This window comes from Oratosquilla oratoria, chromosome 16, assembly GCF_046742065.1.
Source record: "Oratosquilla oratoria isolate Oo_2021 chromosome 16, ASM4674206v1, whole genome shotgun sequence".
In the NCBI taxonomy this organism is placed as follows: Eukaryota; Metazoa; Arthropoda; class Malacostraca; order Stomatopoda; family Squillidae; genus Oratosquilla; species Oratosquilla oratoria.
Genome location: NC_134792.1, coordinates 14,929,896 through 14,945,004, shown reverse-complemented (window position 1 = coordinate 14,945,004; position 15,109 = coordinate 14,929,896). Strand labels below are relative to the sequence as shown.

General features: G+C 38.7%; 1 protein-coding gene across 1 annotated transcript in view; it reads left to right on the top strand.

The window, feature by feature from the left end:
• Positions 1-2,538: 2,538 nt before the first annotated feature.
• The window catches only part of LOC143033843 (uncharacterized), an 86,167-nt gene continuing 73,596 nt past the window's right edge, over positions 2,539-15,109 (top strand). Inside the window, exon 1 of the mRNA XM_076199394.1 lies at positions 2,539-3,010. Within this exon, the coding sequence (XP_076055509.1) occupies positions 2,654-3,010 (357 nt within the window). The 5' untranslated portion in view covers positions 2,539-2,653. The remainder of the gene's footprint in view (positions 3,011-15,109) is intronic.

The window sequence follows — 15,109 nt, the reverse complement described above, 5'->3', positions numbered from 1 at the left end:
CTGTGGAGGCTCGCAACTTTTCATTCACCCTTGTATATCAACTTCAGCTGAGCTTGGTGTTTTTTCATTAACGTTGCTGAACATTTGTTCTATAGTTCTCCAGCCTCGTTGAGTTATATATTTTTTCGTCATTTTCTTTATTTTTCGTTATATGTTAACGTTTGTATGTGGCCACTACTTCTAATTTAACGGCTGGGGAATTCTTATCCTCTAATAAACCTCATTCTCTCTCATAAACCTTATACCCTCATAAAATAATGATAATAATAATAATAATAATAATAATAATAATAATAATAATAATAATAATAATAATAATAATAATAATAATAATAATAATAATGATAATAATAGTAGTAGTAATAATAATAATAATGATAATAATGATGATAATAATAATAATAATAGTATTATTATTAATAATAATAATAATGATAATAATAATAATAATAATAATAATAATGATAATAATAATAATAATAATAATAATAATGATGATGATGATGATGATGATGATGATGATGATGATGATGATGATGATGATGATGATGATGATGATGATGATGATGATGATGATGATGATGATGATAATAATAATAATAATAATAATAATAGTATTATTATTAATAGTAATAATAATAATGACAATAATAATAATAATAATAATAATAATGATGATGATGATAATAATAATAATAATAATGATAATAATAATAATAATAATAACAATAATGATAATAATAATAATAATAATAATAATAATAATAATAATTATAATAATAATAATTATAATAATAATAATAATAATAATGATAACAATAATAATAATAAAAATAACCTCATAAACCTCTCATAAACTCAAACACAGCACAGGACTCCCATACTCAGTCTTCCTCAAAGCGAAGAGGAGGTAGAGAGAAAATCGTTGGAAATGGTTCGAATGAAATTACTTGTTGCACTAGGCCAGCATAAAATCTGGAGAGAAGGGCGTCTTCACGGGGACACTCCATAACCTGAATCAAATCGCCCGGTGTCAGCCAGAGTAGAATCTGTGAAGTACGCCAGTAGAACGAAGAAGGTTAGTGGCCTTCAAGCAGATCGAGTCTGACAATTTGAACTGTAACAAAATATCAAACTTGGGTTCAGCAAAAATGTATTCCTCCAAAATATTGTATAGTTGTAACTGTGGGAGGCAAGCCAGACCTTTCAGGGAAGCTGTACCTCTTCGACGCCCCCCTCCCTCACCCTGGATGACGTTCCTGAACTGATACGTTGTCATTTTTGTTTGAATTGTGTAAGAATGCAGAATGAAATAGTTTGGCAATATCTACACAACATTTTCTCTACCTCTCTGTCTTTAGGGGAACCCGTAGCCTCTGCGCCGTATAATGCTGAGCGGCGGTGGGATAAAAAGTTTGGGGACTCGATTTGAACAAGGAATGGGCTTAGGATAAGGGTTAAGGATGGGATCAGAACTAGGGTCAGGACTGAGGAGAAGGAGGAAGTGATGAGTAATCACCTTTCTAAATGTATCAAAAGTGAGACTATTGACTACGTGAGACGGGAGATGATTTCACTCTTGGATGCTGCGGGGGGGGGGGAGAATGAGCATGTGTTGGTGATTGTGTGTGGGATTTTAGGTTGTGATTGCCTCTAGTTGTTTGTGTAAGCTTCTTTGTTTACACCAACTGAATTGTTTGTGATTTGTTTGAATCATTTGTTGTCTGCGTATTCGTCTTCTTGTTTCAAGTGGTTCAAGTTTGATGACTTGTTGTAACCTAGTGACTGATGTAATGCGTCTATAACCACATCTGATCCAACTTGCTGCTTTATTTTGGATGGACTCTAATTTGTGTGTGTTATTGTCAGTGTGTGGATCAAACAAAGTGTCGCAATATTCTGAGTGTGGCCGAACGAGCGTCTTAAAAGCGAGAATTTTGAGTGGAACATCGCAGCAAAACAGAATACTCTAACGTTAGCCAGAATTGAATTCTAACATACAACAACAAATTGCCCCCAACAAATCACCTTTTCGCCGCACACCGTAGCGGTTCATATCTAAAATGCCGCCAGGCGATTTTATTCAGCTGAGGGAAACCTCCTTCTCAGCGTTTCACCTATTTTAAATATCCCGTGTAAGTCCTTTTCATAATTTTCGCAGCTTTTGTACTTATTCTATCTTTTACCATTTTCTTCAGGAGAGAAATAACCCTTCTCCGACGAAAGAAAAACCTTTTATGATATAAGATGTTTCATTTAATTTCCCGGGACACCATTGATGACGTACATATCCTATATGACGTCACATACATGTTGTCATTCTCTCACATTTAAATTGCTACATTCTCTTTTTGTTTTGAAGTTGTATCTTATTAGAACTGAAATAATTGGTATTCGATCTTGTAATGAAATGAATTTTCTATCATTCCCACCCCGGAAATACATATAAAAAAATAAATGTTCTTTCTCACTAGTAGTCTTTGGCATCGACTACGCGAGTCAGCTGATGACCCAAACAAGACCGCATATAATAAGGAGAACGCAATGTTTGGCTGGAGAGACAGTGTGTGGTGGGACGTTGTGAAGTGAAAACCTCTTTCAGATCTAACTCGTCAGTCAGACCCGCAACGTGTTGGTATAGGGGTGTTCAGTAATGAGGACTCTTATACTGTTGGTTGGTGCTCTGAGCCTGTGTTCAGGCCAGCATGGAGTACCACTGCCGCCACTCACCCATACCGATACAACAGCGAATACAAACCCTGCCACTTCCACTCTTCAAGAACCTCTGCCTACTGTCGCACATCAGGGAATACCACTAATACCCTACGATGTCATCTCGAACGAAATTGATACCAAAACCCCGCTCCTCGGTACCGTTCGACCTGTGAGTGTGAACGATCCTGATGTGAGGAGGCTGGCTCTTGGTGAATTAGTAAGGTCCAGAACTCAGAAAGACACTGGATCAGATTCAGCAGTCAAGATATCTGACATCATCTCAGCTCACAAGCAGGTTAGTTGCACCAATCCCATTTACATTTATATACATGTATGTTTACATAATGGATGATGCTATTTTCACCTTACAGTGATTTTAGGTAAGTCCATTATTTTCACTCCAAGGCAAGATAGCAGTGACACTGTCTTCCAGGTGTGATTGAGCAACAAAAGAGAGACATGTCACACATCTTGCATTTCATCTATACAATGTCCCACACTAACAATCCCCAGACAACCACACCTAAGGGATTTAAATGGCCCTGACCAGGGTCTGTTGCTAGCTTCCTGGAGGCCATGGATCTTCTGCAAGAGAGTCCAGGGCACACTGGATTGATTGATTGATTGATTTTGTTCATATTCAGTTAGATTGTTTGGCGAGGCCTACTTATTTTATTACTGTCTGAATGACAGGCAGGCATGCTAGTGTGGTTCTTGTTTGACGTGGGAGGGTTTTCTCAATGGGACTTATATCTGAAGATTGTTGTTGGAGTATTGAGTTTGGATATTTCTTTGAAAAGCTTGTTTAGTTTACTAGGTGTGTCTATTTCTGTGTGGATGTTTTGTGTGGTTTGAGTGGTAGGTTGTGATAGATGTTTCAGTAGCATGCTGCTAATGTAGTCTTTTTGGTGCATTGTGTTGGTGGCACTACTGTGCCCCACACTAATAATCCCAAGACAACAACACAGTATCTTTTATCTCAGTAACTGGAGGCTGTTGCTGGTTTCCTGTATGCTATGGTTCTTCAACAAGAGACACCAGGGGACAGTAGATGGATTGATTGATTCTCTTTCTCTCTCCCTCCCCCCTCCTATGGATAGGTCAATCTGTCCATTACCTTGGTTTTCTCTTGGAGGAGACCTGTGGACAATGTTCCCTCTAAGCTGTGTGTGTTCACATATGTTTTAAAACTAGTGCATATAAAGAAAAAATGTGTGCACACAAGGTTTTCAAATTATATTAAAATTCATTCAGTAAAGAAGTTCCACCCAAACATAAACTTAAACATTCTCTAAAAATATGGTAACTTGCCAACTGTCAAACCAATAATTGCTTTGGTGGAGGTAATATGTAATACAAACTTACAGATTGCATATTTGCTAATGATCAGATGGTGACTCACATGGGTATGCATATACTTTTCAGAGAAGTCAAAGTTTGCACACAAGCAAATTTCTGCACACACAGCAAAAAAATTGGAGGGAACATTGCCTGTGAATCCCATAAATGGCTCAGTGAAGAAATTGTGTGTTGCTGTCTTGAGAAAGTGAGTGTATGACAGTGTAGTTGAATATGATTCTTGTCTTTTTTTATGGTTGTATCTGGGGCAGTCATGGTCTGCTGCCAGGCCAGTTGTGTGTTGGAACTGTATGTATAATGGTGATTTAAATCAAGGTTACCAATGCATTTTTGTTTGTATTTGGAGGTATTTCTGTACAGGGTTGATCTGTGGCACAGTTTGGTGAAGTATAGAACTTGGCAATCCATTGTGGTGTGCTTTTTTATTATCTGAGCATGGATGCATTGTGGGGTACTTAGGGTAATTTTTACTTCAGGTACTCACAGATGATCTTCTGGAAGAGGCTTATGCCTGTGATGCCAGTTCATGAACCACTACAATTGTGCATGTTTGAGTAGAATATTGCTTATTATTTTAATGGTGTGTTTGTGATTTGGTGTGAGGGGTGGGTGTATTTACTTAGTTGTATCATACGGGAAGGGAGCTATGCTTTTAGTGACCTGTCTTTGTATCTTTCAGCATCAAGTTTGTTCTTAAATTCTTGAATAGTATTTGCACACACACTGTTGTCTCATCCAATTTATTACAGATATCCACCACTCTGTGTGGGAAGCTATTCTTTTTCAGATCGCTTTTATAACTATCCTTTTTGAGTTTCTGTCCATGTCCTCTTGTTTTTCTCATGTCCCACTTTAATAAATCATCTCTATCTAGGACTTCCATCCCTTTCCTAATTCTGTATATAGTCAGTAGATCTCCTCTTTCTCTTCTTTGTTCAGGGTTTGGTAGTTCCAATTTGGACAATCTTTTTCATGTGTCAATTTGGAGTGTTGGTGCCATCTCTGTCATTGCTCTTTGTATTCTTTCTAATTTCTTATATTCTTTTTAGTACTGGGCGTCCATAGTGTCGCAGCATACTCCAATTTTGGTCAGTGTAACTAATGTTTTCTTTACCATTTCCTCCTCCAAATGTTTCAGAGTTTTTGCATAAAATATTGTGCCCATCATTTTTCTTTGCTTCTCTGTGTGAGGGACTTTGGTTTCTGAATGTAGATGTTTTTTTTAGTGTTGTAGTGCAGCCAATTGTTTTAGCATTTCATTTTGTATCATTTGTGAGATGTCTGTTTTCAAATTCGTTGGACACAAATGCTGTGGATGCATAGTGTAGTTCTTAAGATATTTTTATATAGCAGTAAGAGAAGGCAGTAAGAGGAAGATGGGCAGAGTATTTTAGGGAGTTGCTAAATGTGAAGGAGGATAAGGAGGGAAAGGTATTTGCAGTGGGAAGTGCTAAGAAAATGTCCATGATGAGTGAAGAAAATGGAGGAGAAATAAGGAAGGATGAAGTGAAGGCAATTGTTAAGATGATGAGAGCAGGTAAGGCACCTGGTCTGGATGGATGTCATGCAGAATGTCTGAAAAAAGGAGGCACAGTGACAATGAACTGGCTAGTGAGGTTATTTAATGTTTGTTTAAGAGAGGGTAGAGTGCCAGAGGACTGGAGGAGTGCCTGTATAGTTCCACTTTACAAAGGAAAAGGGGACAAGTGTGAGTGTAGTAGTTTCAGAGGGATTAGCTTGTTAAGTGTAGTTGGGAAGGCTTATGGGAGGATCTTGATTGAGAGGATTAGGAGAGGAACAGAGGGAATAATTGGTGAGGAACAGTGTGGGTTTAGGACAGGTAGATGTTGCATAGATCAGATTTTTGTAAGACAGATATGTGATAAAGCTATATGAAAAGGTAAGGATGTGTTTTGGGCTTTTATGGATCTGAAAAAGGCTTATGACAGGGTAGACAGGAAGAGCACTGTGGGAGGTATTGCAGATATACGGGATAGGAAGAAAGCTTTTAGGAGCTGTCAAGAGTTTTTACCAGAGTAGTAGAGCTTGTGTTAGGATTAGAAATGGAGAGAGTGAGTGGTTTGAGGTGAAGGTGGGACTTTGTCAGGGATGTATTATGTCACCCTGGCTGTTCAGTCTATACATGGATGGGGTGGTGCGAGAGGTGAATGCAAGGGTAGTGGGTCAGGGGCTGGAAATGGAGAAAAGTGGGAGGTAAGCCAGCTGTTGTTTGCTACAACTCGGAAAAGGAATCAGACAAATCCGAAATCGTAATGGAAACGGATGAGGTCACTGCATCAGAATTGGCCGATTTATACCACAACCTCTTCCATGACGAAACAGAGGATGAGGAATTCGATGGCTTCGTGAGCGATGATACGCCTTCATAAACATTATTGACTCTGTCGTCTGTGATCACTGACTGTGCTTTTTTTCTAATAACAATGTGCTCCATTGACTCTGTTCATAACAGTTCAGTATTGTGCTCTATTATTGTTCTATTCTATTGAAAACTAACCATTGGAAATTGTTTGGTTTAATAATTAATTACCAATCTTTGTATGGCATTTATAAACCAATTGATTGATTACCGGTAAACAACCAAACAGGGTTTTATGGCATTATTTACACAAATTGATTAAGGTTCTTTGTAATACATATATAAGTGTAATAAAATACATTGAAATGTAATTTGTTGGTTATTCTTCATCTTCATCACAATCAGAAATAAATAGGACAGGAGGAATGCTGGTATCATGATCATGAATCGCAATGCCGCGTCTTCGACCCATCCCAAAGGCATCGTAAGATCACTTGCACACTTTCGAGATCACCCCTCTTTCATTAAAGCTACCACTACATCTAGTGGCAGCTTCACAAACCAAATTGTGAGGTTGTGTACGTACGTGTCGGCCTTTGATGTGTGATGAATCCTGAAAAGCAAGATATCACCAAGAAACCTGCCAATATCGGAAAACATGTATCTTTTTTTATAAATCACATAAGCATTGATGAAACAGAAAATTTAGAAAAAGCCTCAGCTTTGAAATTACTTTGATCATCACGTCAACGGCCGGCCGTAACAACAACCGCCGTGAGCTGTGCCTGTGACCACCCATGCATGGGTAGTATACATCGTCGGATCTACAGTGCCGTGCATGCCATATGACTGCGGGTCATACAGCGGTGCGGGTCTTGTGTGGATTTTCACTAAGGTGTAAGGGGGTGCGGGTCATATAACGGTGCGGGCTATAGTCCGAAAAATACGGTACAAGGGGTGAAAGTGGCAGCAAACTGGAAGTAAGTATTAAGGGAGAGAGACTGGAGGAAGTGGATAGTTTTAGATATTTGGGTGCGAATGTGGCAGGAAAGGGAGGAGTGGAGGTGGAGGTAGAATGTAGATTGAGAGAAGCGAGTAAATGCCTTGGTGGATTAAAAAGTGTAATGAGAAATAAACATTTGAGAATGGATGCTACGAGGAGATTGTATGAAGGAGTGATTGTGCTGACAGCACTCTATGGGGCAGAAACATGGAACATAAGAGAGGAAGAGAGAAGGAGTTTGAATGAGGTGTCTGAGAAGTATGATAGGGGTTACTAGGCTAGACAGAGTGAGAGATGAGGAGGAGAATGGGGATGGAAAGGGAGTTGGGAGATAGGGTTGATGAAAGCATTAGGATGGTTTGGACACATGGAAAGAATGAGTGAAGAAAGACTATTAAAAGAGGTGTGGAAAGAGTGAACATTAGGGGGCAACCTAGGAAGAGATGGATGGATGGGGTAAAAGGGGCTTTGGGGAAGAGAGGAATATCTGTTGAGGAAAGATGGGAATGGACAGAAGACAGGGTTGAATGGAGAATGGTTGTATATGGATGATGTTGTGATGGATGAGGTGGAATGAGTGGGGGATGAGGGAGTATGTGTGAGAAAAATATGATGCAGTCCGAAGGGGATGGAGAACGGGTTCGCCGATTTAATGAAGCAGCCTTGCTGTGGATGTGCTGTGTCTTGCGTCACTGCTTCTGACCCAGGGCAGTGGACAAAATGCAGGGATGACCCGTCATCCAGGAGGTGCCAAGATAAGAGGGAGGAAAAGGGTGAAGGGGAGTGGAGTGTGATAGGGTGGGAATGTTTTTTTTTTTTTTTTTTTTTTTTTTTTTTTTTTTTTTTTTTTTTTTTTTTTTTTTTTTTTTTTTTTTTTTTTTTTTTTTTTTTTTTTGCATTGCTGCTGTCCAAATTTTGTGCTTACTACTCTTTTTAAGTATGTTTAGATCATTTACTTTTACTGATAGGTCTTTTAAAGTGTTGGTCAATGGTCATATCTATCAAATATAATGCCAACTATTTCATGGGTTTTCTCTAGTGGGAGAAATTTACCTTAAAATCTGACTGTTGGGTGCTTCTTTGGTTCATGGCAGTCATGGGCAAGTAACATCACGAAGGACTTCTGAAAGGATGCAGAGATTCTGTATTGTGTCAGCCATAGTTTTAAGTTATTTAAGTAATTTTGTGTGTTTTTAGCTTCTATGTTGTAATTGTGGTACTGTGTTGATAATAATAATAATAATAATAGGTCATCTTGATGTTCAAGTTTGGGGGGGGGGGGTCACATATGTATAATTTGAATAGCATTGGTGATACTGTTGTTTCTTGGGGGACCCAGTTGTTCTTATGGTCCCTGATAGTTTGATATAGTTTGCATTCTCTGCTGGTTAGGAAGTTTAATAACCATTTCAATAGATTACAACTAAGTCCCAATTTCCTCAAATTTCCATTGTAGTCATTTGTTAAGTACGTTGTCAAGGGCTTTTTCAGATTTAATTACACACAATCCAACTTGAGCTATGTCATACTTACATTTGAACTATGTATGGTTCCACGCTGTATCTCCTAGGCTATTCCAAATATTTATGTATCTGTATTTTTTCATATTCTCTGTACATTTCATCTTTTTTCAATTTGTTCAAGACCTTATAAAGCCCTCCTATCCCTAATCAGGTGATCTCTTTCAGTGTAATCTGCCCCCTTTAACAATCTGAACACTTCTCTTATCTAAATGCACATGCTTTGGGGGTACTGTTGAGGGGTATATAACAGAATAGTATATAACAGAATAGTATATAACAGAATAGTATATAACAGAATAGTATATAACAGAATAGTATATAACAGGGGTATATAACAGAATAGTATTTTTTTCACTCACTTTTTTTTCTTCATCCTGTACATGTATGATTTCATGGAAAGGAGGGGTGTGATCAAGGGCTCCTGTGTAGAAGTGTGTGTCATATGATTCTTTTGTGCTGTTCTATGAGAAGAACCTTGGTTTCTGAGGGCAGGCAGCCAATTGGGGTGGTTTTGGTGCATCCTATTATTCTTTTTAGTGCTTTGCTTTGTATTGCATGAAGGCTATACATTTTCTTGGATGTTGGGAGCAATGCTGGGGAGGTGTAGTCAGTTGTGGTTGTTATAGATTATTTTTTAATTGTAATCAAAGTTTCTCTTTGTCATGTCCTATGCATATCACTGTGAGATCTTTGATGTGTGGACTGAAGGTCATGTACATATCAAATGCGAGGCCTTGCATTTTTGGGTTTTTACTAAGTGGTAAAAGTTGGCCATTCAATTTGACTGTTGGGTGTTTGTATAAACTGCAAGGCAAAATGGTCAGAATACACTGAAAAAAAAAAAAAAAGGATTTACAAAACTTTGATACGAGGGTCGTTCCAAAAGTAATGCCTCTTATTTTTTTCATTCCGCCTGAAGGGATCCAAGGGGATTGCAAATTGCATTGTAATGATGACTGAACTCATGCACTCATGATCTGAAAGTTTCATCTCTCTTTTGTAGATATTGAAGGTGTGACACTCTAAGAAAGCAATCCCTGTCATGGACGTGCGTCAGAAGCAGAGATGCATCATTAAATTCCTCCATGCAGAAAAAATTGAACCAGTCAACATTCACCGGTGCCTGGTGGATATTTACAAAGTCGATGCAGTTGATGTCAGCACAGTTAGGAGATGGGTTTGTTGATTTCAGAAAATTAGAAAAAGAAAAGTCACTAAGAGAAGAAGCAAAGAAAAAAAACTTGATGAGAACGGAGACAGAATGCAAAGAATTCCATTGGAGAGTAATCGACATGAGATTGAGACAATGGCGCATCAAAACGAAAAAACCAAGGACAGAAAAAAATAATGGAGAAGGAAGAAAATTAAAAGTGGCCTATACTAACATTGACGGATTAATTTCAGGTCTGAACGAACTCAATGATTATCTGTCAGAAGAAAAACCAGACATAATGGGAATTGTAGAGACTAAACTAAGAGGTGAAATACCATCCATCGTTATTGGACAAGGCCTATACAATTACTGGATAAAAAACAGGGACAAGAAACAGGGAGGGGGAATCATGTTCTTGGCCAAGAAAGACCTAAACGTGACAAAAATTGCAGAGGGCAAAGGTAATGTTGAACTGATCATGATTAAAGTCAAAGGCAAGAATATGAAAAGTAGAAAGCTTGTGGTGACCTTTGTGCCCCCAAAAACGAATGCTTGGAAAGAGAACGAACATACAAAAATGCTAGAAGATACAAGAAAATCACTAAATGAGATACTAATGGGTAAGGGTAATCTGGTAATTATGGGGGACTTCAATTGCAAAGAAATTTGTTGGGACAACATGACAGTGCGAGGAGATGACTTGTGGGGCAATGTACTGCTAGACATGACCATGGAGTACACAATGACCCAATGGGTCAGTGAAAACACAAGGCACAGAAACAATGAAGAGCCATCGAAACTAGATTTAATATTTACAACAGAACCTGAAATAGTGGACAGAGTCCATTACAAGACACCAGTTGGAAAGAATGACCATGTACTCATCAAAACTGTACTAAAGGAAGAAATAGACATGGAGAGGAACGAAAAGCATAGGAAAGGAAGATTGATGTACAACAAAACAGACTTTGCAAAACTAAAGACATTCTTCAGGAATGCAAACTGGGAAAATTTCTATATGGAAGAGACAACAGTGGAAGAGAAATGGAATATATTGATGGATAATTACAATGAAGGGGTAAACAGGCATGTACCAAGACAAAAGCGAGAGAGTACATTAAATGTTGGTTCAACAAAAGATGCAGTGAGGCAAAAGACAGAAGGGACAAAGCTTGGAAAAGGTGGAGAAAAGACAAAAAACAAAGCAAATGGCAAATTTATATAAACTATAGAAATGAGTATGTTAATGTGAGAAGAGAGGAAAAAAGGAACCATGAGAAGGATATTATAGATAAATGCAAAGATCAACCCAAGCTATTCTATTGGTATGTGAATGGTAAACTTAAAACCAAACAGGAAATGGTGAAACTACGCCAAGGAAATATAGAATACACAGAAGAATTAGAGATGGCCGAAGTCATGAACAACCACTTTAAATCTGTCTTCACCAGAGAGAAAATACAAAATTGGGACGTAGATAATAACAAGCAATCTCCCCACATGAGTGAGTTCACAACATCACAAAAAGAAATATCAGAACATCTATCAAAACTGGATGTCAGAAAATCACATGGCCCGGATGGTATTGCAAATTGGATTCTAAAGGAATGCAAAGAAGAACTAACAGACAAAATACACATCATAATAAATAGCTCACTCAAAGAAGGAAAGATACCTAATGACTGGAAAAATGCTAACATTGTACCAATATATAAAGGAGGAAACAAGGAAGAACCCACCAACTATAGGCCAGTATCACTAACAAGCACTATAGCCAAAATTTTTTGAGAAAGTCATCATGAATAGATGGGTAAAACATCTGGAAGACAACAACATATTAAACCCAAGACAATTCGGGTTCAGACAAAGATCATGCACCACAAACTTAATATGCTTCTACTCAAGGCTAATAGACATAGTGCAAGAAAGAAATGAATGGGCTGATTGTGCATTCCTAGACTTGCAAAAAGCCTTTGACAAAGTACCACACAGAAAATTACTAAAAAAAAAACTGGAACACATAGGAGGAATACAAGGGAACTTACTAAAATGGATGGAGGACTTCCTGACTGGTAGAAAGATGAGAGTAGTGCTCAGAGAAAAATATTCTGATTGGAAAGAGGTGATCAGTGGAGTACCGCAAGGATCTGTACTGGCACCAATAATGTTTGCTATCTATATAAATGACATGGACGAGGACGTGAACTGTTACATGAGCTTCTTTGCTGACGACGCCAAACTGTTAAGGAAAGTAGAAACTGATAAGGACTGTGAAGCACTGCAAGAAGACCTGAATAGGGTATGGAACTGGAGTCAGAAATGGGAAGTGTACTTTAATACTAAGAAGTGCAGCATAATGGAGTTTGGAAAAAGCAAAAACAGAATATCAGGAAAATATACAATTGGAACCAAGGAAGTAAAGAAAGTAGGATCCAAAAAAGATTTGGGAGTAATTATCACAAACGACTTGTCCTATGATAAACAGATTAACAAAGTTGTCGGGGAGACTTACAACTTGCTAAGATCAATAAAAGTGGCGTTTGCATACTTGGACGAAGACATGATAAAAAAAATATTGGTTACATTGATAAGGCCTAGACTAGAGTATGCGGCGACATTGTGGTCCCCCAGTACCAAAAAGAATATAAAGAAAATAGAAAGAATCCAAAGAGCAGCTACAAAAATGGCACCTGCACTTGCAAACCTATCATACGAGGAGAGATTGGCTAAACTGGAGTTACCGACACTGGAGCAAAGAAGAGAGAGAGGTGACCTATTGACCATCTACAGAATCATGAAAGGCACAGAGATACTTGATAGAGAGGACTTAATTGGGACAAGAGAAACACAAGAGGACATGGAAAGAAAATAAAAAACATAGCTATAGAAGAGAACTGAAGAAAAACAGTTTTCCATATAGAGTTTTGGACACTTGGAACAAACTGGATAATGAAATAGTATGTGCAAAAACCATTCATGAGTTTAAAAGCAAACTAGACACTGCGAGATACAATGGCAGGACACCACGAGCATAGCTCCCCTTCCCGCAAAATACAAATAGGTAAATACAACTAGATAGGTAAATATCCACAGCAAGGCTGCTTCATTAATTCGGCGACCCCCCCCCCCTCTCCATTCCCTCATGCAGAAAAGGAGAAGACACAGAGAAATTCCTTCAGACTGCGTCAATTTATTTCTCATACATACTCACCCCCATCACCCACCCCCTCGTGCATCACAGCATCATCCATATACAACCCTTCTCCATTCACCCCATCATCCATACACAACCCTTCTCCATTCACCCCTATCTTCTGTCCTCTCCCATCCTTCCTCAACAGACATTCCTCTCTTTTGTAATGCCCCTTTTACCCCATCCATCCATCTCATCCTAGGACGCCCCCTCATATTCACTCCTTCCATCTCTGCCTTCCTCACCTCTTTTACTAATCTTTCTTCACTCATTCTTTCCATGTGTCCAAACCATCCCAATACTCTTTCATCAACCCTATCTCCCAACTCCCTTTCCACCCCTTTCTCCTCACCTCTTCATTTCAATTAAGGTTAAATTCAGGTCACAAACAACAGCAGAGAATATCTTCGCAAAAACAGGGAAGCTAGCAACAAGAGGTCTATATAAACAGGTATGGATAAAAAGAGAGATGAATAAAGAGGAAAGAGAGGAAGAGAAAACAAAAAGAATGGAAGCTAAGAAAAAATAAATGAACAGAACAGTCAGACAAAGAGAAATTCTATTGGAGAGTAGTGGATATGAAAGTGAGGAAATGGTTCATAGAGAAAAATGGAAGGGAAACAGAAAACAGGATGGAGGTAGCAGAAAATTAAAAGTGCCTTACACAAATATAGATAGCTTAATAAGAGGCTTGAACGAACTGAATGATTACCTGAAGGAAAAAGAACTGGACATAATGGGAATTGTATAGGCCAAATTGAAAGGTCCACTACTACACACTCAGAACTATCATATGAGGAGAGACTAGCAAAACTTGAGCTACAGACATTAGAGCAATGAGAGAGAGGGTACTTGATAACTATTTATAGAATCATGAAAGGCATAGAAACTATTGATAGAGAGGATGTAATAAAATGGGATAGTAGAGATACAAGAGAACACGGAAAGAAAATCAAGAAAGACAGTTATAGAAGAGACCTGAAAAATAACAGCTTTCCCCACAGGGTAATAGATGTATGGAACAAGTTAGTTGAAAAGGTTGTGTGTGCAAAAACAATACACAAATTTAAAAACAGTCTAGATAAAACGAGATATGAAGACGGGACACCACGAGCATAGCTCCCCTTCCCATAAAAAACAACTAGGTAAATACACACACAGGCTCTAGAATGTTGGAAGGACATGCCCCTCTCCTATAGTTCCTCAGCCAAATAGGCTATTAGTACAAGTATAGATAGAATTCGTAAGCATAAATCTGATACAGCCTTGGAGTTCTCTTAGTTCTCATAACTCTGCCTTCACTGGTCACAAGCATACCTGTCACCTTGTCCTCACCATGTACTTACTCCCGAACACGCACGCACATATAGTATTGCAGGGGATGGGGTGGAGGGAGGGAGGGGGTAGTAGAGAGTTGTCCGTTGGGGTGTGACTCGCTCTCAAGGCCTCCTCGGCCCCAGCTCTCGGGGTCAACTTTTTTCAGGGGCAGTGGAGGCGGCGGGTGCGGGTGAGCGGGAGGGGAACGAAATACGTACGTTAGATTCGGGGTTGGTGGTTCACCACAACGGGTCGTGGATCACGTGTTGGTCTCGTGATCCACAACTGTTACTTTCACGGAGCTCAGAGTATGGCCCGATATTTGGGTAATGCTGTGACTTAACACACCAGAGTTGGAGTGCCGGTTCGCAATGCAGTGATGAATTTTGAGCCCTGAATTAGCGGTCGAACGCAGTAATACTACACCATGGAGCCGATGATGGGGTAATAGTGTGAATGTGATTAAGTAGTACAGTTGCAGACAGAAGTGTTGCACCATTATGAAAAATTATCATACAAATACAGT